General features: G+C 52.6%; 2 protein-coding genes across 4 annotated transcripts in view; both read right to left on the bottom strand.

Moving 5' to 3' along the window:
• LOC116938504 (homeobox protein Hox-D3) overlaps nt 1–24,728 on the bottom strand; it is a 185,044-nt gene that overhangs the window by 144,113 nt on the left and 16,203 nt on the right. The gene's annotated exons all lie outside the window — the stretch shown is intronic.
• On the bottom strand, nt 2,151–7,771 carry LOC116938510 (homeobox protein Hox-C9). Its single transcript, XM_032945657.2, has 2 exons — nt 3,911–7,771; nt 2,151–2,413 (listed from the first exon to the last, which is right to left on the bottom strand). The coding sequence occupies exons 1-2, from the start codon at nt 4,671–4,673 to the stop codon at nt 2,172–2,174; spliced, it is 1,005 nt and encodes a 334-aa protein (XP_032801548.2). The 5' UTR covers nt 4,674–7,771; the 3' UTR covers nt 2,151–2,171.

Here is a 24,728-nt window from a genome sequence, read left to right as displayed (position 1 = left end):
ATTTACGTGGCTTTTCTTAAAGGGGGAATGAAAGATAATATGAATTTTTTTTTTTACATCAAACATGAACTCATGTTGGCAGTCCCAGGGCTGCCCGCACTGTAGCCAGGCCCCGGATTGAAGTTGCTCGCGGGTTCGCATGCGTGTACCACACACGTACGTGCACCTACCACCCGTGCGTACGCACTCCCACCGTCTAAGCTATGCACCTTTTTGTACACTGCCTACGCGCGCTCCGTACATATGTGCTCGATTACGAATTTGCCGACTTTTAACTGGAGCGAATTTCTCTTGAGGATTTACGGTCTGTACATATTTATAGCCCGTCCTTGCTCCTATGATATAATGAAATTGGCGTGGGTTTTGAGAGAGAGAGAGCGAAAAAAACGTTGTTTTATCTGGAACCAATCCAGCATGCAAAAAGCCTTGCACGCTGCGCACGCACGGCATGGCGCACGCACATCGAGTACGCGACCGCCCGCTCGGATTGCGTCGCGATGTGCGGGGCTGCTGCTGCCTCGGGCTTCCGTGCTCGCAACGAGGCGAGCAGCGCGACCTGACGGCGCCGAATCGCCGTCGTGGGTTCCCCACCGCCTCCCAACCTCCCGCCTCCAACCACTCCACCACGGTCGCGTCATAATGTGTCGCGCACTCTCTCCCCCCCACTCTCCTTCTCTCTCACCTCCTCGAGACGGCCAGCGAGAGAGAGAAGAGAGGAGAGAGTGGGCGAGTCCAAGCGCCTCGCAATAACACCGACAAATAAATTAAAACCACACCTCGCTGTGTACACGCGCGCGCGTGGCAGCACGGGGTTACGTGGAACGGCGGTGCAACAGACATCACGTTGCTTGCCACCATTTCAACCTCCCCCCTCCCACCACCATCACCTTCCCCCGCCCCCCCCCCCGAGAAAGCATTGCCTACTATCACTTGCACCGATACGCCACGCACTCTGAGCGTCCTACGCAAGGTATGAGGAGTAGGTAGGGTAACGTCGTCGTTGTTGTTGTTTAGGTAGTTACTTGCCATCACGCACAGGTGCAGCGAGACGTCAACGACATCGTCGAGCGCGCCCGCGAACGACGTGGCCCGTGGACGATTGCACGAAGCCGGACCCCCCCCCCCGCACCACCCCTGGAACCGAGCGAGCGAAGCCACGGAACGAGGAATCCCTGCCGCCAGCGCCGTGAACAACGCAGCTCTTTGTTGTTGTGTCGATTGTGGTGGTGGTTGTTGTTGTTATGGCATTATGGAGCACGAGGAGCGCCGTTTCCGAAATCCCTGATGCGGTAATTGTTGATTTTTTTATACAACTACAACAACGAAAATTTGGCGGTGGAAATTATTGCGTTATTGTCTAAAAGCGCGGTGGTGGTGGCGTTGGTGATGAGGCGGTGGTGGTGGCGGCGGTTATGGTGGCGGCGGCGGTGGTGATGGCAATCGCTTGGCCCGGCCAGGTCGTCACGGACCCTCGCTCCCCGTGTAACAATCGAGAGGTGGTCACCCCAACCCCCCCCCCGCCCCTCCTCTTAATAAAATACCTGTCCAAATGGAACATGTGCTCGCGTTTCAAGTTTTACACAGAAAATAATAACAATAGTAGTAGTAGTCGCGATTCGCCGGACGTCTATGATGTGTGTGTGTATATAATTCTACATGCAATATTGCTGACTATACGTACACACGTACAGACCCACGCGCGAGCACACACACACACACGTGGTCAAGTCCGTAGCCAACTCGACGAAAACGTCACGAAATAAATTGCTGTGCTCGCGGCCAATTTGTAGCGGATTTGTTGTTGTTGCTGTTTTTTTTTCCATCACATTTGTTTTTACACAGAGCGAGGCGAGGGTGCCTCTTCCTGCCCCGACCAAACGAGGGACCGCGTTGTTCCGAGCGCTCGGCGCACGCAGCAAGACGTCCCCCGCACTTCCCCGCTGCAGTGTTGTCAGCGCCGAGAACAATACCGGGGGGAGGGAGGGGTGCTTGGTGGGGGTGGATATTGTCATTTTTTGTGGTCTTGTGCCGGGGTTACCCCCAACCCAGCCCCCCTCGCAATGCGGGGCGAGAGTGCGGTAGTAGGGCCGGCGGTGGTGGAGGGAGGCGAGTTGGGGGGGGGGGTTAAGAAAGGTGGGGTGGTGGTGGTGGGGGGGGTAGAGAACGAGACGTCAGCCCTGATCCTCGCTCTTCTCTTTCTTCATCTTTTTCAGCTTCATGCGCCGGTTCTGGAACCAGATTTTGACTTGCCTCTCGGTGAGGTTGAGACCGCGCGCCACCTCGTAGCGCCGGTCCCGCGTCAGGTACATGTTGAAGAGGAACTCCTTCTCCAGCTCCAGCGTCTGCTGCTTGGAGTAGGGGCAGCGCTTCTTGCGCCCAGCGCGCGCGTGCAGCCAGTTCACCGAGGGGTCGCCTGCCGTGGGGGGGGGGGGGTGCGAGTGGGGGGGGGGGGTGGTGGTGGGGGTGATGGTCCCCGCAGGGTCGAGTGCGCGACGGCGGATACCACGGCCGGCCGAGGTCGGGAACGGAAGGGGAGGCCGGCAGGGCGCGGACGAGCAGGAGGGCGGGCGGGCGGGTGGGCAGTCGGGCAGGCCGGCGGACGCCGGGGCGGGCGGGCGGGGCACAGGGTTGAATATGGTAAAGAGGGGGCGGGGTAGACAGTCGGGAGAGGGATACACCGCACGCATGTAGAATGTGCAACCACGCGCGCACGCGTACGCGACACGCGAAGCGCGTTCACGCGGCGCCGGGTCAGAGCTCGCGATTCGCGGGTCCCCCCCCCCACCACCCCCCCCTCCACCCCTACCCCCCCCCCCTTATCGGAGAGCTTCGCCTCATATTGAGCGGGCCCACGGGGAGAGCGCAGCGGGGATGACGCGCGGCACGATGCATCAGCGCTCAGCCAAGGGCGCGTCCGGCACACACACGGGCGTCCTTTCACGACTCGCGCCGTGATCCGCCCTCTCATCTCTCCCCGCGTCTCTAGATCTCCCCGTGTGTCCTCACTCTCTGTATTCTCCCCCCCCTCCCTCCCTCCCCGTCTCTTATGTCTCACTGTCACTCCGCTTCCCTTTCTCCGTCTCACATTTTGAAGAGAAAGGGCCTTTTCCTCTATCTCTCTCTATCTCCCGTCGTTGCGTATCCCTGTGTCAGTGATTCCGTTTGTGTCTCCGTCCCGGTATATATTCGCAACATATTTATATTTCTATGTCTACAGTCCACAGTTGTGTTAGTCTCCCTCTCTCTCTCTCTCTCCCCCTCCCTCTCCCCACTCTCTTTCCGGAACATGTGCCCTGCAGCCGCTGCTTAAACTAATTAGTGATTACATTACACCCACAGGGCAAGAGCACGCAGAATTTGGCTCGAAGGTTTATGCCCAAGAAGGTGATTAGCATAAAATTAATGGGGGGGGGGGGGGGGTGGGATTCTACACATGGCTGCCCCCCTGCCCGGACACACCGCGATGCGGCTCAAATCCACGGGACTCCTGCACTAGTCAGACGCAGCAGCGGCATCGGCAGCATCATCAGCAGCAGCACTCCCAAGTGGCACACGAGACGCACGGTGCTGCTGCTGCTGCCGCTGCGTGATGGTCGTAGCAGTGTGGCGACGAGGGCGAATTTGGCGTTTTAAAGAGCCGCGCCGCTTGGTGGTTGAACGCGAAAAATGTGAATGGAGGCCATAAAGGAAAAGGAGACGGGAGTTTTTGCCTCGCGGGGGTGGTGGTGGTGGGGGGGTATTGCGGCAAAAGGGAGGGAAAGGACCGCGCGCGTAGCTCCCTCCTCTCCGCAACTCCGTTCGGACGCAAACGCCAAAAAAACCACCCACCCCCTCCACACACAATCACGGCGACGCGAGACAAAGAGCGCACACCGAAGCGAACAAAAGGTAACGTTGCGCCACAACTCACTTGCTTCCAATTGACGTTTCTCTTCCGCACTGGAGTCGAGTGGTCCCAGTTTCGTGTCGGTGCACGGGTCCCCTCCGACGCCCCTTCCGTCGAGCGGCGCCTCGGGAGCGAAGCCGCGGTACAGGATGGGCTCCGCGTCAAACCTGCCCAGGCCGGGCCCCTCGCCGCCCATCGGGGCCACGTCGCACTGCCTGCCCGCCAGGGGGAAGGCCGCGTGCGAGCCACCCACCCCGACCCCAACGCCGGCGAGCGACTCGAGCCACGAGCGCGCGTACGCGCTCTCGGGCGCTACCGCCGTCGGCGACGCGTAAACGTTGAGCTGCGTGTGCACGTGATGGTGCGGCCACGACGCCTGGTACATGGCGGGCTTGGGCTGGAAGCTGCACGCGGGGTACTCCGCGCTCAGCCCCGCCGCGGGCTTGGGCAGCTGGAAGGGGGCGCCGGCGTCGTGAAGCGGCGCCATCAGCTCCTCGCCGTCGTGCCTCACCAGGGAGTCCACGAAGTAGCGGCCCTGGCTTCCCTTTGACGCGGACATCATGACAGCCGAGCTGCCCAGCGCGGCGCGGCTGCTGCTGCTCCTCTTGCTGCTACCGCCGCTGCCGCTGCTGCTGCTGCGCGTGCGACTGCTGTTGCTGCTACTGTTGCTGCTACTGTTGCGGGCGCGCGCGCGACCCAATAGCGGCCGTGCGACTGCATCGGCGGCGGCGGCGCTCCTCCCCGCCAACACCGGGCCGCGTGTTTTGAAGGCGCCGCGCGCTCCCATTGGTCGCGGGCGACACACGTGTGAGAGCCTCCACCATCAGAGGGGATGCGCATGCGAAATCAGCTGCGCGAGCCCCCAAAAACGCGAGGGGAGGGGGGAGCTTGCGGCTCCAACCCCCCCCCCCCCCGCGTGCGTCCGCGTGCTGTGTGTTGTGTGCGGCTAGGAAACCCGCCGAGACGAGTTCGATTCCCGCTTACGAACAATAACGGTGGCGAATGTCCGAACCGGTTCTGGACCTCCCCCCTCCTCCTAGGTCGACTCATCCTTGGATGAGTGCCTGGTGCGGTGCGTAAAACAAAGCCTCTCTCGGGAGACAAAGGCGGCCGAGCGTGGTCCTGGCCACCCACGTCATCGTGTGCCGTTCGGGCCTTAATTTGGTGCTCGCTAACAGCAACTTGCCCCAAAATGTCTGGTCGGCCTTTACGGGGCACCTTTGTCTTTGTGCGTTGCGTGGACGTATGCGCGCCTGTGTGTGCGCGCGCGTGTTGTGCACACGACATTTGCATACGGGCCAGAGCGACCACGTTATTATATACGTCCGCGCACAAATCACGGTGTAGAATACATTAAAACGCTACGCCTGTGTCAGTGTGCCACCTAATTATGAATCCATACGGTCCGCAAGAGGTGAGGAAGGGGGGGGGGTGTCAAGACGTCTCGAGGAGGATGAAACAAAAACACCGGTGTTGACGGTGGCCATGATTTCATTGCGATTTTAAACAAAATTACGCGTGTATATTTTAAAATAACCGATGAAGATAACGACCACAATGATGATGATACGAGCTCACGAATCAAAGATGTGATGTACAGAGAAAGCAATCATTTGTAGGCTGCGATGCAGCAGCAGCAACGACAACAACAATCAACGCAATGATCATGACTCGTGCACAGAACTCGCTCGTTCATGTCGAGCGGGCCGAAACTTTGAGCCACCCCTCGTGGATACGCATTGCGAATGGTCAATATATAGGAAAACGCGATTGCTTGATCCATACCCGCCCACAAATTAACCCCGAACACCGCAGCGCTCTGCTTAAGATCCCGCGGAAAAGCCGGGGGGGGGGGCAGGGAAGGGGGGGGCAGCAGAGGCTGAGAGAGAGAACGACTGAAGGAGGGGAAGAAGGGAAGGAGAAACTGACGCGGCTGGACTCCGTGACGGGACCCCAGAGAGCAGGGAATCTTGGATGACGTCCGAACAACCGCGAGTGTCACCGCGCCGACCTCGCTCATGCTCTATGAATATCCCTCTCCTCTGTCTCTCTCTCCTATATATACTGTATTCCCACACGCACACATATATATACCCACACCACTCGCACCACTCACGGTGCGTACACGACCGGGAATGTCCCCCCCCCCTCCCCATCATCATGACTCGAATGGACCCGCGTTCTCACAAACCTCGCTCTCCTCTTTCGCTCCCTCCCTCGCTCGCTCGCTCTCTCTATCTGCTCGGCATTTGGAGCGGCACTCGGCGTTACCGGGGCAGGGACTGGGATGGCCCGGACAAATAAACCCGCGCGACTACTCGCGCGTGAGTCGGGCGCACGCGCTCACACGAGACGTGGGGGGCAGTGGTTGCGGGCAGCCCCAAGTAGCCACGGCGAGTCCACGACAAATTCACGCGAGTGTGGAAGCACCGGATCGACAAACCGTTACCTCGCCATTGTCACTGGGGCATGACGGCGCATAATACAATTACGAAACGTGCGGAAATGTGTTACACGGGAGAGTTATCTTTTACACGCACACACACAATTGCTACATGCGATGCAGTTGTGTGTATGTGTGTATAGGTAGTGCGACGGTTAGCGCGCTGCGCTACGAACCCGGCGTCCAGAGCATTCACGGCCAACATCAACGGCGATAATCACAACCGGTCCTGGGTCTCCTCTAGGTCAACTCGGCCTTAAATGTGTACCTGGTTCGGTGTGTGTGTAAACATCGCCACTCGAGTGACAAAGAGGGCCAGGCGTGGTGCTGGCCAACCATCCCATCGGCGCTGATAGGTGCTCGCTAACAGCACTTGCCCCAACAGTTTGTTAATTCTATACGGGGGGGGTCGGATCTTTGTCTTGTATTACCAATACGCTTTACATCTGACTAGTCCCAGGTCTTGTTTCTCATATATATATTTTAAATACATCAGTTTTTTTATTGAAAGAAACCGTTAAAGTTTGGCCTGAAACAATCTCGCGTTCTCCAAGGGCGAATGCGTTCGTCCACGGTTACTCGCTCGCTCACAAATTGTTTTCAGCCGATTCCTTTCAACTCCGTAAAAAGTTAACTGCGTGGGGTTGATGCCGTCACGTCATACGAAAAACCGTCACGAACAAACAATAATAATAAACGATACATTTATACAAAAAAAATACGTTACATATTTAAGAGATACAATTATTAATTGGACAAAAACCTGAAATAATTGTTTACGCACTAAAGCTCCGATCATCACGATTCTCACAACTATTACATTTTGTGGTTCCGTATCATCATCAGAATACGTGCCCAACACACCGTGACACGACAGTGCAAAGTTACACCGAACCTAAATACTGCACAACGCTGCAGTGTCACAATTGCACACAACACACGCGCGGGGTGGGATAGACTCAAGAAAACCCGTCTCAGAAATTCGCCGACTTGCAATCACCACAATGTTTTCCAAACCCAATTATTGTGAACACAAGCCCTCCTCCTGGGCCATCTATGGATTTGCTAACACATGAAATGTGCTTCTCACCGTTTTAAAATGATGTTATATTAAAAAAAGTGTTACGACACGCCTGTAAGGAATGTACTTTGAATTAGATTTTTAATATGAACGTAACAACGGTTGTGGGTGGCACAACCTTTTTTTTAAAAATATTTTTACGCCCCCCTTTCTCACCACCCCGCTCATCAGCTCAACAACCTCCGCTCAGCTACCGCCCCCCCCCAGCCCGGCCATGCCCCTGCCTCTCGCTCCGCACTCCGCGCCTCCCTCTGCCAGTGGTCGCTGCGGCTGCCAAACTCCGTCGCGGCTTCCAGGGGGAGCTTCCTCCGCCACCGCCACCTCAGGGCAACGGGACGCGGCCATTTTGCGCTCGAGCGGGGGCCCTGGGCTCTTCCCTCCCCTCCACCTTCCCCTTCCCTTCCACTCCGCCCGCCAGCCCGCCCATCCAAGACTCCCCCACCACCACCACCACACCCTCACTACCCTCAGGCCCGGAAAGAGAAGTCCTCTCCGCAATAAAATCCATAAACAGGCCCGCTCTGCCCACACACACAGAGGTGTACGTGGTCACTCGCAGTGATAATGCGCACGTGTAGATTTGGTGTACACATGGCACATGCGCGCCTGCTAATGTCAAATCAGTTGCCTGCGAATGTCAGGTTTAGATGCAATCTCCCGTTCATCGCGAACACGAATTTCGTTTAACATACAAAGACAAAGACCCCCCCCCCCCTATAGCCTTGGGGGCAAGTGCTGTTAGCGAATAGCACCTAATGAAGGGTCGGCACACGGCACACGAGGGGGAGTGTGGAGTGGCCAGTACTGCGCCCGCTCACCAATATATGTGTGCTTTTAACATACACACACGCACACATACACACAACAACAACAACCACTACACGCATTAATTAATGAAGGTGAGCGGTACAGTATTACACGACACGACAGCACGTGTTCGGGCGTCATAAGCCGTTACGCGCATTTTCAGAGTCAAATGTCGTCATGAAGGCATTTGGACCCGAAATGGCGAACTGGCCGTGGTGTCGTCTCACGAGAACACGTCGTCGTCGTTGTTGTTGTCGTCGTTATTTAACGATGCTGTCTGGGCGCATGGCCGGCTACTGACAGACAGCTGACAGACACCGTCACACTCGTCCATCCGTGCCGATGAGTGAACGATGTTGTCACCGGAGCGCGCGATGCCTTGTGGCGTTTTTTTAAACGAAATATAATCGCGCGCGTGTGTACGGTTAAGCACGTGTCCTGTGTTGACGTTGCTGTTATATCACCCATGGTTTTTTTTTGAAGATTTGCTGGTTTATCCCAGGATGTTTCTGTTGCGCGTCGTCGCTTTAAGATGTTCTCTGTTCATATTTTATTTGTTGCGGTTGCAGGGCTATACCTAATAAATGAAAACTTGAAACTTTAACCCATGTAATTACAATAGGGCGGCTGAATTTGTATTATTATGAGATGTTATTATGAGATGTAGCTTTAAAACGTTTACAGCCGGGAGATTAACCTGAACTCTAAATTTCCGCGTGTCAATTATAACAACGAAGGGGACAAACAAAACACCCATTAAGCAAAATGAGAAAACTGGCCGGAGGTAAAACTCGTTCCATCACGATTATTGAAGCTCATTGAGGAGCTCTTACTAGATAGTTAAAAAGAAAATAACGTACTGTTTTGTGTATATATATGCTTATATCCGAATTAATCGGAACGGCGATGCATCATCCATTGTTAAATTATCTCGTAAATACGCATCGCGATTTTTGTTGTCATTAAAAATATATGTAAGCGGAAGCACCGTTCGTTTTTTTTTGTAAGTCTATCTGCCTATTAGCTATGTCGACCAATTATATAAATAAAACTTTGGTTAGGCGAGCAAACACTTTGGGCCAGGTTCAACCTTCTGGGTCTCATCGGCAGAGTCATCAGGCTTGTTAAAAGGAACGCTGTCCAATTTGCCAGATGTTATTTGGCACTCGGTATAAATTACAGGGAACTCCGCTTCATTGTAAAAAGGGGGGGGGGGGGGACGATGGCTAAACTATTAAAACAAAAGTTGATAATATATTTCGTATATCCACATATACGTACATTTTAAATTATACCTATGTTCATAGTTTATTTTAGGATTAGGGTCTGTCGGTTCGGTGCAATTTTTTTTTGCTATAATCCTACACACAACGCGACAGTCAATATTAAATAAAATCGTCACGTGGGCAAACATAGCGATTAATTTTGGTTTGATTGGCCCTGTCGGGTATGTTAAAAAAACATATCATTATAGCATTACACCTAGAAGAAGATTGACCCGAAAATGAACTAATGAATCTTAATTTTGGTCCTGAAAGCAGGAATGTGCACTCATATACTTTATTTATTTTTAGTGACTTGCCCTTTTCTCTATTTTGTATTTTTTGTAACTCGCCGACCCCGTGTCCCTACTTGACATCTGTGGGGGGGGGGGGGGGAGAGCTTTACAGCTCATCGGATTTCTTCTCCACATCTCAATACTGATTATGACTGTACTGACATTTACGTTTGAATTCATCAGCCGAACCAATGCCGCGTGGTGTGAGTGAGGGAGGTTCAATCTGCACGCTCATGAGGTGGCGTACATACGCCAACGGAGGTACCTTCACCTCTGCACTACACAACGAGGGGGCTACACCCAAAGACAAACATCCCCCGTGTAGCCTTAACAGACTGTTGGGGCAAGCACCTATGAAGGCCGGCACTGTGGCACACGAGGGGGTGTGCGGCCAGCAACCACGCCCGGGCTGCACAAGGTACTCATTTGAGGCCGAGTCTACCTAGACGAGGCCCAGGACCGGTTCAGATAATCGTCACCGATTCGGGGTGCCGGCTTCGTGGCGCGGCGCGCTAACCGCTGCACTACCGCAACCACCACCGCTAACACCACTACCGCGGGAGCTACGATTACTCACAGAACATCTCAAACTGCTCAAGACTGTTAAGAAACAGGCAATGTATTTTTGTTAATTCTTTTTTGTTTTAAAGTTCGTTCGCTTTGAAGCAAATGACGAATGCGCGCACGCTCTGCGGGACATTTATGGTAGCGTTGCTCTGTGCTGGAAGCGCTCGTCCTACTGTATTATTAAAACCGGCTCCTGCCCGCGCAGACGTGGCCGGAATGTCAATGCTGCTGCTGCTGTGACTACAAGCAAGGAGCACCAGCAAGAAGCAGCAGCGGCAGCAGAAGCGCACGGGGAGGCGAAGCCGCGGCGCCCGAGAGGCGCCCACTCATCGCGTTTTGTGGCAACAACAAAAGCGCGTCGCACTTTTATTGCGAATCATTGAATCCGTCTGCCCCCCTCCCCACCCACACGCCCGGCCGGCCGGCTCCATTCCTCAAGGCAACAGCAACGCGCGGCTTCCGCACGTGCATCGCCAACCAACCACCAACAACAGCCGCCGCTATCAACAACCACCACCACCAAGCACCACTCACTAACTTCCACCACCAACCACCAGCACGAACAACTGCCACCACCACCAAACACCACGATTCACCAACCATCACCACCAACCGCCTCCACCACCAAACACCACTACTCACAAACCACCACCACCAACTGCCACCACCACCAAACACCACTATTCATCAATCACCACCACCAAACACCACTACTCACCAACCACCACCACCAACCGCCACTACTCACCAACCACTACCACCAACCGCCACCACCACCACCAAACACCACTACTCACCAACCACTACCACCAACCGCCACCACCACCAAACACCACTACTCACCAACCGTCACCACCACCAACCGCCACCACCACCAAACACCACTACTCACCAACCACCACCAACTGCCACCACCAACAAACACCACTACTCACCAACCACTACCACCACCAAACACCACTACTCACCAACCACTACCACCAACCGCCACCACCACCACCAAACACCACTACTCATCAACCACAACCATCACCAAACACCACTAACCACCACCAACAACCACCAGCATCAACAACTGCAACCACCGCCAACCACCCACCAACCAACCACCACTACCGCCAAGCATCACTCACCAACCACCACCACCACCCAGCACGTGCACACACGTTGGCCCCAGGCGAGCGGTGCTAACGGCTGCGCTCCGGACGCCGGCGATCCGAGTTCGATTCCCGATCACGACCCCCGGACGCAAACGACGAATATCGGAACCAGAACCGGTCCTGGCCCTCCTCAGCCTTAATTCAACGAGAGTACGTGGTGCGCGATGCGCGTGAACATCCCTACTGGGGGAGACAAAGACGGCCGGGCGGGCGTGGTTTGTATCCACACCGCCTCGTCCGTCCGCCCTTCATTAAGGTGCTCCTCGCGAAAGGGCCACTTGTCCCAGCAGTCTGTCAAAGGCTATACGGGGACCTTTGTCTTTGGGGGGAGGGGGGGCAAGGCGAAGTGGGGGTGTAAAGGGTGGAGGGGGCTCGTGTTTAGGGGGGGTTAGGGGTGGTTGAGGGGGGGGGGTTGAAGAAGGGTGTTGAGGGAGGGAGTTGAGGGAGGGGTTTGAGGGTGGGGTTGAGGGGGAGGTTGAGGGGGGGGGATTGAGGGAGGGAGTTGAGGGAGGGGGTTGAGGGAGGGGGTTGAGGGGGGGGGGGTTGAGGGGGGGATTGAGGGAGGGAGTTGAGGGAGGGGTTTGAGGGGGGGGGGGATTGAGGGAGGGGGGGGGATTGAGGGAGGGAGGGGGCTGAGGGGGGGGGCTGAGGGGGGGTTGAGGGAGGGGGTTGATGGGGGGTGCTAATGACGGCCCCGCGCGCGGGTCTAACCGGATGTGGGGCGCTCATTTCCGTCGGCTTTTAATGTCCCTGCGCTGGAGGTGAGCGAGGCGTGCCCAGGGCGCTGTTTGTTGCCCGTCGTAAAAAGCGCGCTCACCACCACCACCAACAACCACCCTCACCCCACCCACCATCTCCGCTCTCTCGCCGCAAACTTTCATCTCGCTCCGCGTCGCTCCTCTGAGCAGCAACAACAACAACAAAACGCATCCATCCACCCACCCCAATTTAAGAGAATTAAAAGCACCGCCAACGCGGCTCTCGCGAGCAATCTCCCTCGCGCCCAGCGTGAAACGGGGGGGGGGGGGGGGGGGGGTGCGATTGTCGGGCAATTGCGCGCCCAGGCCACGGGTGGAGCGCGGAACGACTTCGCCCTCCTTATTGGGGGCCCATATAGAGAGCTGGGGCCATAGAACTCGCCTGCCATTGTGCCGGGGGCTCTTACACGTTTATGTGGCGACACTTCCTGCGCGCCGCACTCGCCCCCCCCACCCTCCCTAGCGAACCCCTTTCATTCATTCATTCACCGCCCAATTGTTATAGATGGGGGGTGCGGGGGGGGGTGTGCAGGGCGGGGGGGGGGGTGACCGAGACAGAAGCGCATCTCACGGAGCCAAGCGAGGAGTTGGCGCGGCGTCGTCGTCTTTCTCGTGCGCGTTCGGACCTAGCGGGCTGGGAAGGAGTTAAGGAGGGGGGCACCCCCCACCCCACTCCCAGCCCCTGGAACAGCGAGAGCCGGGTGCGAGAGGAAGGTGGCGGCGAAGGGGGGCGATAAAAGAAGATAAGAGACACGGAGAGACACCTGGATGGCGTGAGATGCGATGGTGTGAAGAGAGACGGCGTGCATGTGAAGATATCTGGACACGAAGGGTTATGGTTAGAGCACAGCGTGTGAACGACAGGGTCTGAGTAAGTGTCTGCGAGGTACAGCTGAGTGTTTAGGGCAGCTGTAGGTGTGATGGGAATCTGGAAGGGTGGGGAGTGAGGGGTGAGTGCGTGTGTGTGATCTGGGTGTGAGCGAGAGACGCGGGTGAGTTGGGATCCCGGGTGCGTTACAATCCTGCATGGGTTCCTTACAATCCTGCATGGTTGCGTTACAATCCCGCATGGTTGCGTTACAATCCCGCATGGTTGCGTTACAATCTCGCATGGTTGCGTTACAATCCCGCATGGGTTTCAGTTTTTCAGTTTCATTTATTTGGAATAACCCTGTGAGTCATTCTGCTCTTGATTCGGGTGCAACCGCAACAAACAATAAAATGACAAGATGCATTTATAATTTACTGTAGACAAATTGAAACAAACCCCTTCAAAAACAATTAAATCTTCCAGAAAAGGCACCAATTGTTTATGCTGCGTACTAAACTGTGCAAAATAATCCCATTTTGATGCTAGATCACAATAACAATCATAATACAATTTAGATTAAAATGTTAAGTCTAACTCTATACTACATCAAAAATCGGGCTAAACTAAACCTTTCTATAAATTACTAAAATAATGCTATAAGAACAATGTCACAGTGATAATCCTGCATTTGGGGCGTTATAATCCTTAATAGTTGCGTTAGAATCCTGCATCGGTGCGTTACAATCCTTTATTGGGTTCGTTACAATCCTGCATGGGTGCGTTACAATCCTGCATGGGTGCGTTAAGACTCATCGGTGCGTTACAATCCTCCATTGGGTGCCTTACAATCCTTCATTGGGTGCGTTACAATCCTGCATGGGTGCGTTACAATCCTCCATTTGGTGCGTTACAATCCTGCATGGGTGCGTTAAGAGACTCATGGGTGCGTTACAATCCCCGGGTGTGTTCGAAAATGCTGCGCGGCCTGGTCCCGCGGGAGGGGTTCGGAGCGTTTTAAACACGTAGGGGGAGAATGTGTAGCCACGACGTCAAACAAATATCAATACCAAAGTATGCCCATTGCTGGGATGGCGAGTCTGCGACGCGCTCCGTTTGAAGTCTCGCGGCCAAATTAAAGCCGAAGCCTCGTTAGCACTAATTGCGTTGTACGGAGGGAATTTGCTTTGCAAAAATGGGACATTAAAACTAAATGCATCCCCTCTCTGGTATTCATCATTTTATTTTCTCTGTATAATAGCCGAAATTACACCGGTATATAATTGGTTATTTGAAGTAAGTTTGGCGGCCAGTCAAATCGACTGTTGTTGTGACAATTAATTATAACGTTTTATTCACACGAGATTTACCGCGGGGGGGGGGGGGATAACCTACCCGCACTTGGCACAAAGCGTTGCTTAGCGAGCACGTATTGACAGATACTGGAACAGTCAGTCGTGCAAATATTTCGTTATTAGGTATTGCTCACGGGGTTTATACAATTAAAATCTCTCAGATATACATATATGTTTACCTTTCCTATACTTTGCACTCCGATCGTGGTCTTTTAAAAATTAATTGTTGTAACGCTCCGACCCGCCCCTACAGAACATTTGTGAAAGAGCGTTGTAGCTCATCGGATTCCTCCAGTTTAAATACATATTCTGATTTGTGATACTCTCACACACGTACGCGCCGACATGCGCGGGTCACGTACACGCGTCCCGGCTGCGGCGTGTACGTCAAGTAGAATATTACATTTAGCCGAATTTAAATTAAATAACATTGTTTTCAAAGCGTGAATTTTGTGAATTGCGTCATTGCTTTTTGTTGACAATTGCGGCCTTGAATATTTATGTCCTTTGATCAATCGGGTCTGCGTCCATGCGTGCGTGCCAGTGTCGACGTGAAGTTAAGAGGCGGTGTTTGCATAGCGCGGATAACGCGATAGACGGCACAGCTTACACGTGCGTGAGTGTGTGTGTGCGTGTTTGTTGAATTGTTATATACCCAACAAACTTAAATTGTAAACGCGAAAGTTATGGTTTTAATTACTGCGCAGGGTTGTGGAAATACATTCACGCGGCCTGAGAATGTTGAGTGGAGGAGCAATCTTACGGCAGGAAGAATACGCGGGTGAGAAGATTACATCACGTAAACGTCTGTGATTAACATCGTGTTTACATGTAATACAATTGTGAAACCGTTCCTAAATCAGTTCGATTATTATACACTTTTTATAGGAAATAAAGACAACTTCAAACTAATTATATGGATATATGCGCGTTCTCGTAAAAATATAAATGTGTATCATTATTATTATTCACCAAACAACCATAACGAGGATTACGCAGCAGTTTACAATAAATTGAGAAACCAGTATTTTATCTTAAAATGTTAAACTACAATCGTAACTAATGCACAGTGTGGCAACTCTGGTATATATACATCTCAAAAGCTACGGGGGGCTAAAGAAGACTCCCCCGCTTTCGATTCCCGTACATCTAGTTTGGTTCGCCGTGCGCGTGTTTACATTGCGTCGTGAAGATGGTGCAACGTGGACGTTCTTATGTTCATTGCATTGCATTGTTGTTATTGTTATTTCGTCTAATCGACACGTGATTGCGTGTCCAGAGCGGGCTGGCTAGGTGTGGGAGGACAGTCGAAGCGAACCGAGTCGGCGAACGGAGCCCCGCGGTTTCCAACCCCTCAGCAGTCCCAGCAGCAGCAGCCGAAGTCAGCCTGCCCCGGAGCCTGCACAGCGTTTATTGTTTAAGACGTCGACTTCGGCCGTGCTCTGTAGGCGCGTGCGTGCGCGCGCGCGTGCGGTGGTAAGCGCACCGCACGCCCCTACGACGATCCCGACGACGAGCCGAGTTCGATCGCCGCTCACGGCGGACACAGCAACCGGTGACGATTGCCCGAATCGGTCCCGGGCCCTCCCCGAGGACGACTCCCCCGGTGCGGTGTATAGAACATCGCCAAATTGGGGAGAGACAAAGGCGGCCGTTCCGGCCTTCAATAGGCGCTCCGCGCAAACAGCACTTGCCCCAGCAGTCTGGTAAAGGCTATACGGGGGATCTTTGTCTTTACAGTACTGTATCTCGAACAGAAAACAACCCCCGTCATGCGCGAGCCCCACGTGCAGTAAAGACAAAGGTACCCCGTGTAGCCTTAACAGACTGTTGGGGCAAGTGCTGTTAGCGAGCAGCACCAACGAAGGATGCCGGCACTGTGGCACGCGAGTGGGTGGCCAACACCACCCCTCCTTTGTCTTCCCGACGCTGATGTTTCACACACCGCACCAGGTACTCATCTGAGGCCGGGTCGACCTAGGGGAGGCCCAGGACCAGTTCAGAAAATCGCCACTGTTATTGGTCGCGAGTGGGAATCGAACTCTGCTGCCTGGTTCGTAACCAAGTGCGCTAACCACTGCACCCCCCACCCCACCCCCCGCCACACACGTACGCACATTTTTACACGTAGTCAATTGTTGTACAGTATATGCGTGTACAGCATACACACGTAATTATATAAAATAATTGCTTAATTTTCCTATGTGCCGCTGTGAGAAGTAAAAAAAAACTAACAACTTGACGTTTCGTCCGATTGTCCTTTCTCAGCAATGCATATATTTCTGTCGTGTTGTCATTATGCGCGGCTACGTTTAACAATCGGATTTAGTATCGGGTAACGTGGTCGTAAGTGCGTAATGCGTGGATCCAGTGATGAATAATGGGTGCTTGCGATCATTACACGAGTCGGCACCGACAACATGAATGGAATTTCGTGGGGGGGGGGGGGAAGTCGTGGCAAAGCAAAAGTATATTTTTTGGTTTAAATATAATTCACCACGTTTCGGCCAGCAGAAAACAAATTGCATGGCACCGAAACGTTACACGTTGGGGGCACGTTTCATATCGCGGAGTTATTGACCGCACGTGGACGTGTGTGGACAAGAGCTTTGTGGCTCATCGGATTCCTCTAGTGTGCAAATAAAGATTGGGATTCTGACGTGGTCGAATTTCTATACACGAGGCAGGAGATAACATCGTAAACGGCAAGTGCAGCGTGCGAGCACTTACAGTATTGCTATCATCAACAACATACACACACGCTCACCGAACGTGTATGTACATACATACATTCGGTGCCCACACTAATAGATACGCACTCGATGACATGAACATTACACGCACGTACATGGACAGAGATCCCCCTCCCCTTGTAGTCATACAGACTGTTTGGGCAAGTTTTGTTAGAGCGAGCAGCCAGAATGGGCATACACACACGACATAACAAAACACAAAGATCCTCCGTGTCGCCTTCAACAGACTGTTGCGGACAAGTGCTGTTAGCGAGTAGGCCGGAACGGCACACGAGAGGGTGTGGGGTGGCCAGCACCACGCACGGCCGCCTTTGTCTCCCCAGTGCTGATGTTGTATACTCACCGCACCGGGTCGGCACTCAATTGGGATTGAGGCGACCTAGGGGAGGCCCAGGACCAGTTCAGATATTTGTCACGAGTGCTGGTCGTGAACGGGTACAAAGATCCCCGTGTAGCCTTAACGAACTATTGGGGCAAGTGCTGTTAGCGAGTAGCACCGATGAGGGGGTAGGTGGCCAACACCACACCCGGCCGCCTTTGCCTCCCCAGTGGCGATGTTTTAACGCACCGCACCAGGTACTCATTTGAGGCCGAGTCGACCTTTGGGGAGGCCCAGGACCGGTTCAGGTACTCGTCACTGGTGTTGGCCGTGAACGAGAATTCGAACTCGGCGCGCCGGGTTCGTAGCGCAGCGCGCTAACCGCGACACCCCCGCTCCCCCGCTCCCCACTTCCGAGTGCACACGTACACACATATACAAATATCATACACACACACATAAACACAGGTGCCGCATACATTACACACAGCGCGGCCTTTACCACTCCAGGAAGTGTTTGTCATTATTAGACGTTAGTCTCTTGCCTGGCTATCATCATCATCATCAACACCGCTTTGTAGTGGTGTACTACCATCGGCACCGCACTGCCACTCACGTACTACTGCAATAGCACCGCACCACTATCACGACTGCAAATACCCCAATTCATCTCGACTGCATGCATTGAACCGTACCACAGAATGATTTGAGCATCGCATGACCACAACACAGCCTCCACTATTACTATCCACACCGCGTCGCCACAACTACTTACATGATGACTGCTTAGGAGAATTCGCAATAACACCACGAGAAACGCGCCGCCGCCTCCAGGCTCTGGAGACCACCTGGAGAAAATCCCAGGCCACGTGCGTTGACAACGATGGCGAACAAAAGTCGAGACTCGTTGACTTTTTGAAGCTAACAACGCACATTTGTTACGGTTTATTATTATCTGTTCCTTTTCCATTAAAAACGATAGTCCCATAGAAGGGTTAACATTTTTTTGTTGAAGCACCATGGTAATACAATTGTGTATTTGTAATGGTTAGTTCCAAGAGAGAAATATTGGCACACCCTGTGCAAAAAAAGTTAAAGCAATCGGTATACGGACCGTCGTGTGTGCTGAAGACAAAAAACGCTAAAATGCTAAACATGAGTTTTTATTTTATCATCCCACAAATGGATTCCACTTCATCCGTGCCAAATTCCTGCGGTCTGCTCCATCTGGTCCGTCTGGAACGTCACTAGAATTGGCATCAGCGGTGAGCCACGATCGGTTATATTATAACATCGGATAGGGATTGCACCGCTACCAGTAAACCCCGCACCTCCGATAAGCACGGTTTGGTTACGTACGGTGCGAAAGAAGTTCACACCTTTCACAATAATAGCTTTACAGTACGCAAATTTGTTCCATTTTATTGTGACGTAACCGTTACTGTGGCTCATTGCTCTATCATCATTCACGAACTGAGATCCGTACGCTTACTGCCCCCACCGCCACTACCGCACAAGTCCACTGCTATCGGTACCACATTAGCATAAATAGGCCTACCGCACTACCATTGATTGGTACCTGCGTTCATACGAATTCGGTACTGCCATCACCATCAATATCGCACTGCCATCGGTGACCTATACTTCACCACAGTCCGTGTAGACGCTGCACTCTGGATTTTTTTTGTTCGCGTGTTTAGTTTGCTGTCCCCCCCTCCGCAACTCCGATTATCTACGTACGGTGCGAAAGAAGTTCAAAATTCGCAGCCTGGCAATGCAGGCCCGCGCACAGCCTATACCAACCCAACGACAGCCAACCAAAGCCCGTGATCAACGACTCCATAAATCGTAACACAAGGCGCCTATACCTTTAAAAAAACCGCATTACCACGCATATTAACACTTAAATTAATATTACACAACCAATAAATACCCGAGTACCATCGATACACGTAACATCCCCCCCCCCCCCCCGGAAAATGTGCACGACTATCATCGATACGGAATTGGCACCAAATGCCACGCGACCACACGTAACGCATTAAAAACGTTTCAGCAAATGCAATGATTACCGCAGGGTAACTCTGCCGAGCATTAAATGTCGCGTCGCTACATCCACTCCGTTTCCTTCGCTGTCGTCTTGAGTGCCATACTCCGCGGAAGGCGAAATTTGCCCGCCTTTCGTTGATGGTGGGTCATCATCGAACGTTTGTTATGCGTGCTCAAGCTGGATGCCCAAAGCGATGCTGAAACTTTCGCTTCATTTTTTTTTGTCCACGCAACGAGTGACACGAAATTAACCGCAGAGGCGTAATATGTGGGAGCTCCATAAATCCGAAGTTAAAAGGTTCACATGTCTCTAGCTATAAACTTACATTTATAGTTTACATCAAAGACAAATATCTCTCCCCCCCACCCCATAGCGTTAACAGACTGTAGGAGCAAATGCTGTTAGCGAGCACCTACGAAGGCCCGCACGGCACACGAGGGGGTAAGGTGGCCAGCATCTCGCCCGGTCGCCTTTGTCTCCCCAGTGGCGATGTTTACACTCCGCATCTGGTACTCTACTCATTTGAGACCGAGTCGACGTAGGGGAGGCCCGGGACCGGTTTCAGAGAATCATCACTGGTGTAGCGCAGCACGTTAACCGATACACCACCGTTCTCTTAACACACATCAGCCACTCATTCAGTCACCATCGTTTATTTCGTGGATAGCAATTGCGCTGGCGTCAGGCCCGTACTCCCTTAACCACCATACTGGCACCAATAGGGCACTCGAGTCAAAAGGCCTGCTTGCCCCCATCACCGATGCCGCGATACGCTCTTGCAGCACTTCCACCTGCACTCCAGTCTGCGTGGACGATGCACTGGGACCCAGATTCACGCAGCCAGGCAATGCAGGCCCACGCCCAGCCTACCAAATCCTAGGCAAAGATTCCCCACTCCCCGTATCGCCGTAGCAGATTTATGTTCGTGCGCAAGTGCTGTTAGCAAGTAACACACCGATGAAGGTCTTCGCGTAACAACGAGGGGGTGATGTGGCCAGCACCAACCGCGTTAGTTCGCCTTTGTCTACCAAGTGGGCAATGGGTGAGAGGGGGGGTGAGAGGTGGGGTGAGAGGGGGGTGAGGGATGGAGCAAGTACGGTTCGGATAATGGCCACCGGCGTTGGCGAATCGAACTCGGGTCGCCGGGTTCGGAGCGCAACTTGCGGACCCGCTCTCAAGCCTACCAACCCCGCCAGGGCAAAGCCATCCCTGGTGACGATCTCATAAATCATAATCACACAAGGCACCACCACAGAAACCGCGTTACCACCCATATTACACCACAATGCGCACTGCATTGTTGTCGGTGCTTAACTATACCGCTCGCAACTTGTCGTCATAAACACTGCACTACTTACAATATACCTCAGAACAACCACTGCTACGCGACTATACGCACAGTGCTACTGTGCAGCAAAAGACTCATCTGGCATCAATATTGCTGATTCTACCAGACATATCGACTTTCTTGATTAATTAATGACTGTGATCGTGTGTGTGTTTAATTCGAGACGTTACGCAATGCAGAACGTTTAAACTACGAGTGAAACCGATCCGTAGCACAGTATTTCGGCTTGTATGCATGCATGTTGAACTTTTTTCGCGCCGTACGTAACCAACCGTGCTAATCAGAGGTGCGGGGGAAATGGCCAACAAAGCAGACACAAAAATCAGTTTTAAACAAACGAGTTTGCAATCTATATTTAAAATTGCCTAGCTTCGGTGGCTGTCGCATAGCTTCAGTTATTATCTAAAGTGGGGTTTCTTAAACTTTTTTTGCCCCGCGGACCACTCAGCCCCCCCACCGCCGGTGACAAAACGCATTCGCTCATCTCTCTATATACCACTAAAAAGCAACACGATTCATATGACCGAAGCAAACACTTTTTTTAAACGCAGCTATAATGTTTTTGTTAAAGGAGGATGAGGGGGGGGGGGCATTTTGATCTTCATGTTAGGGTGGTTTAAAATCAGGCTAGTTTTACCTAACTTCTTTTTTTTATTATTATTATAGATCATAAGTGAAACATTAATTGACGTCCGAAGCAAAAGGTATAAGTGTTGCCATTATTTCAACCTGCATCACGGCACCACGGACCATCTGAAGGGCCATCGTGGACTACTGGGTGGTCAGTCCGGGAACCGCACTCCGAGAACCACTGCTCCAGTTATAAGCAAAGACTCAATTTTCCAGCCCCTCTGGAACATCACTTAGATTTGACATCAGCCACTAATTCATTCATGTGACGGTTAACAATTGCACTGCTTCCATCACTACTCCAAATACTGTACCACGATTACTATCATCAATACCGCACTGCCATTCAAGGAGGCACTACAGCACTATCGTGTTGCTCCACCACTTCCGTATTGCCAACAACACTGCCACTATCACTGAATGAATATATATACACAAATCCCACGCTGCTACCAGCACGGCAGTCAACATTCCCTCTGTACTCCATCTGTACCTCACCCCCAGACTTTGTAGGCACTACTACGCCACCAGACCCAGATTTCACTCGGACTGCGAATTGAATGCATTGCCGTGCACAGACCATCAACCCTAACTAATCCGGCCCGTGATTCATGAGTTCATAAATCATAACCCAATGCACTTTGTGTAAGTTCTCGTGCGAGTTCATATGCGTATGACGTCGTCTCGGTCATCGGCTGCAAGTCACCGGGGGGAGAGTAATGGTCAGGCAGGATTGGCGCTGCTTAGGCCCGAGACAGCAACAGGTGCATGGGATGATTGACGATTTGTTGGTAGGGGAAGGGGGGCACACAGGTGTACTCAGGTGCCCCCCCTACCCACAAGTCAGGTGGCCCCCTACTGTTCACGGATGACACTTCACGGAGGCGCGCAACCACCACGTGGGTAGGCGCCAGCGCACTTTCAATTCGAGCAGTGGCGTGGAGTTTAAATGCATCGAAAGATAACCCACCGCGGATTGTTAGAGCCGCAATGGCTCACGAGTCCATCATTTACAGCCGTGACTCAAAGGTGATTTGACTCATCACAATGAGGTTAGGGGCCATCCATTTAGTACGTACGCATGGAGGGGTTAACCCAAATGTGTACGCTTGCGTATGGGGGGTCTACTGACAATGTACGTATGCATAGGAAACGGGGGGGGGGGGGGTGAAGCCTCGATGATAATTTGTCTGCATTGGTCTTCAAAGGCGTTAGATAGTCTGGCGGTGGACTGTTTGCTTAAACACGTTCATATGATAAATCCTTGATCGTTTCCGCGTGGATTAAATATCGGCCGTTCTAGAGGATTCGGGGGTTGGGGTGCGTCATGTGTACGTATGCAGGCGGGGGGGGGGGGTGTAAAAATTACGCGTGCGTACAGGGAAGAGTGGAGGGGTTAAGTTTCGACAGATTTGTGTACCTACTAAATGGATGGCCCCTTAGGCTTTAAAAAATAATGTTTACCACGAGACGAAGCCTGCAGTGTAGGCCTCCATTTAAAATGGCGTCCGGACCCCACCAGGTCCCCCGGCCACTGCACGCGGTCGTTGAGAGACGAATCTTCGTCTCGCTTCACGGGTTGCTCGATGTTACGCAAAACACCACAACGTACAACATTCCGAGCATCGGGCGTGATGAATTGCCACAGAAATGTCGACCGGTGCGCCATTGTCGCAGAATGCGCGAGGATTGCGGCACACAATGTGCTTCCACTTGCGCGTGTTTCATTTAAAAGATAGTATACCGCGCATGGTGCAGGTTGGGTGCGATTAAAGTGTTGTCATAATGCGATAAGCATATATACTTCCCCGTGCAGCCGCGTGATTATTTATACGGCGTTTAACGATCTATATATATAGACCGGATTACTAAACACGTGCACTCGTGATATGAAGTCTACTTGCAGGGACCATGGGATGAAAAATAAGAGATATTGGGTCGGGTGATTTGGAGTGGTTGTACAGTGGTTAGTGCGCTGTGCTGTCCCATTGATCGGAGCTCGATTCCCAGCTATGACTAACATCAGTGGCGAGCGATTTCAGAACCGGTATTATTCACCCACCCACCCTCAATAGCCAACGTGAAGTATAGCTAAAAAAACACATTGCCGACATGGCGTCGGAATGCCTTTATCCGGTCTTGGAAATTATTTCATGTATTTGGTTCAGTGCAACTATTTTCGTATCTCGATCGGAATCGATGACATCACTGGCTGCTACCCAACATTGCCTTCATTGACCTCCTTACATGCGGTCTCACAGTTACATTCATGCCCATGCTTGCCATCTTTACGTAACCAAAACCGAACATGACACACACGTACATGCATAGGCCATGCAGTGTAGATGTAATTACGTAGTTGTGCGTGCGCGTGCAAACCCTGGACACACTATTTAAGGGGGGACATTGTTTCGTTGAAAAATGTGCCGTGTACGCACCACGTGACGACGTGGCGTAACGATGAGGCCTTCCACGTTACCCTGCATATACAAAGACAAAGATTCCCCGTATAGCCTTCGACAAACTGTTGGGGCAAGTGCTATCCGGGAGCACCTATTCATGCGGGCACGGCACACGAGTGGGTGAGTGGGTGGCCAGTACACCAAGCTGGGCCCGCCGTTGTCTGTCTTGCGGCGATGTTTACACACTGCATCGGGAACAGTGCTCTGCTCATTTTATACCGAGTCGACCTAGGAGAGGCCCACGACCGGTTCACATATTCGCTGGGTTCGTAGCGCAGCGCGCTAACCACTACACTACCGTATCTATACAACGCGTGTTCTCTCTCAGACACTTTCATGTAGGAACATAGCGCTCGCGCACGCATAATACACGCGCGCTTTGTTCTAGGAAATAAACGGACACACGCACTCGCACAACTTTCCTCGAATAGAGAAGAAAACCCCACGCCTTCCTTTAGGAATTAAACAAAGGCAAAGATCCCCCGTATAGCTTGTACAGACTGTTGGGGAAAGTGCTGTTAGCGAGGACCCTACGAAGGCCGACACAGCACACGAGTGGTGATGTTTACACCACACCAGGTACTCATTTGAGGCTGAGTCGACCTATGGGAAGCCCATGACCGGTTCAGATAATCGTCACTGATGTTGGTGGCCGTGAGCGGGAATCGAACTCGGGCCGCCGGGTTCGTAGCGCAGCGTAGAGCTAGCCGCTACACTACCGCTCCTCACAATTAAATAATAAA

This window comes from Petromyzon marinus, chromosome 4 (assembly GCF_048934315.1).
Source record: "Petromyzon marinus isolate PM22_M1 ecotype Great Lakes invasive population chromosome 4, UKy_Petmar_22M1.pri1.0, whole genome shotgun sequence".
Taxonomy (NCBI): Eukaryota; Metazoa; Chordata; class Hyperoartia; order Petromyzontiformes; family Petromyzontidae; genus Petromyzon; species Petromyzon marinus.
The sequence above is the reverse complement of the archived record's forward strand: the minus strand, read 5'-3'. Positions and strand labels throughout refer to the sequence as shown.

Excerpts from the sequence above, each read along its gene's own strand:
- LOC116938510 (XM_032945657.2), bottom strand. The coding sequence starts at position 4,673 with ATGGGAGCGCGCGGCGCCTTCAAAACACGCGGCCCGGTGTTGGCGGGG. Across the intron at positions 2,414-3,910 it reads GAAACGTCAATTGGAAGCAA|GCGACCCCTCGGTGAACTGG; the intron begins GTGAGTTGTGGC and ends CCCCCACGGCAG.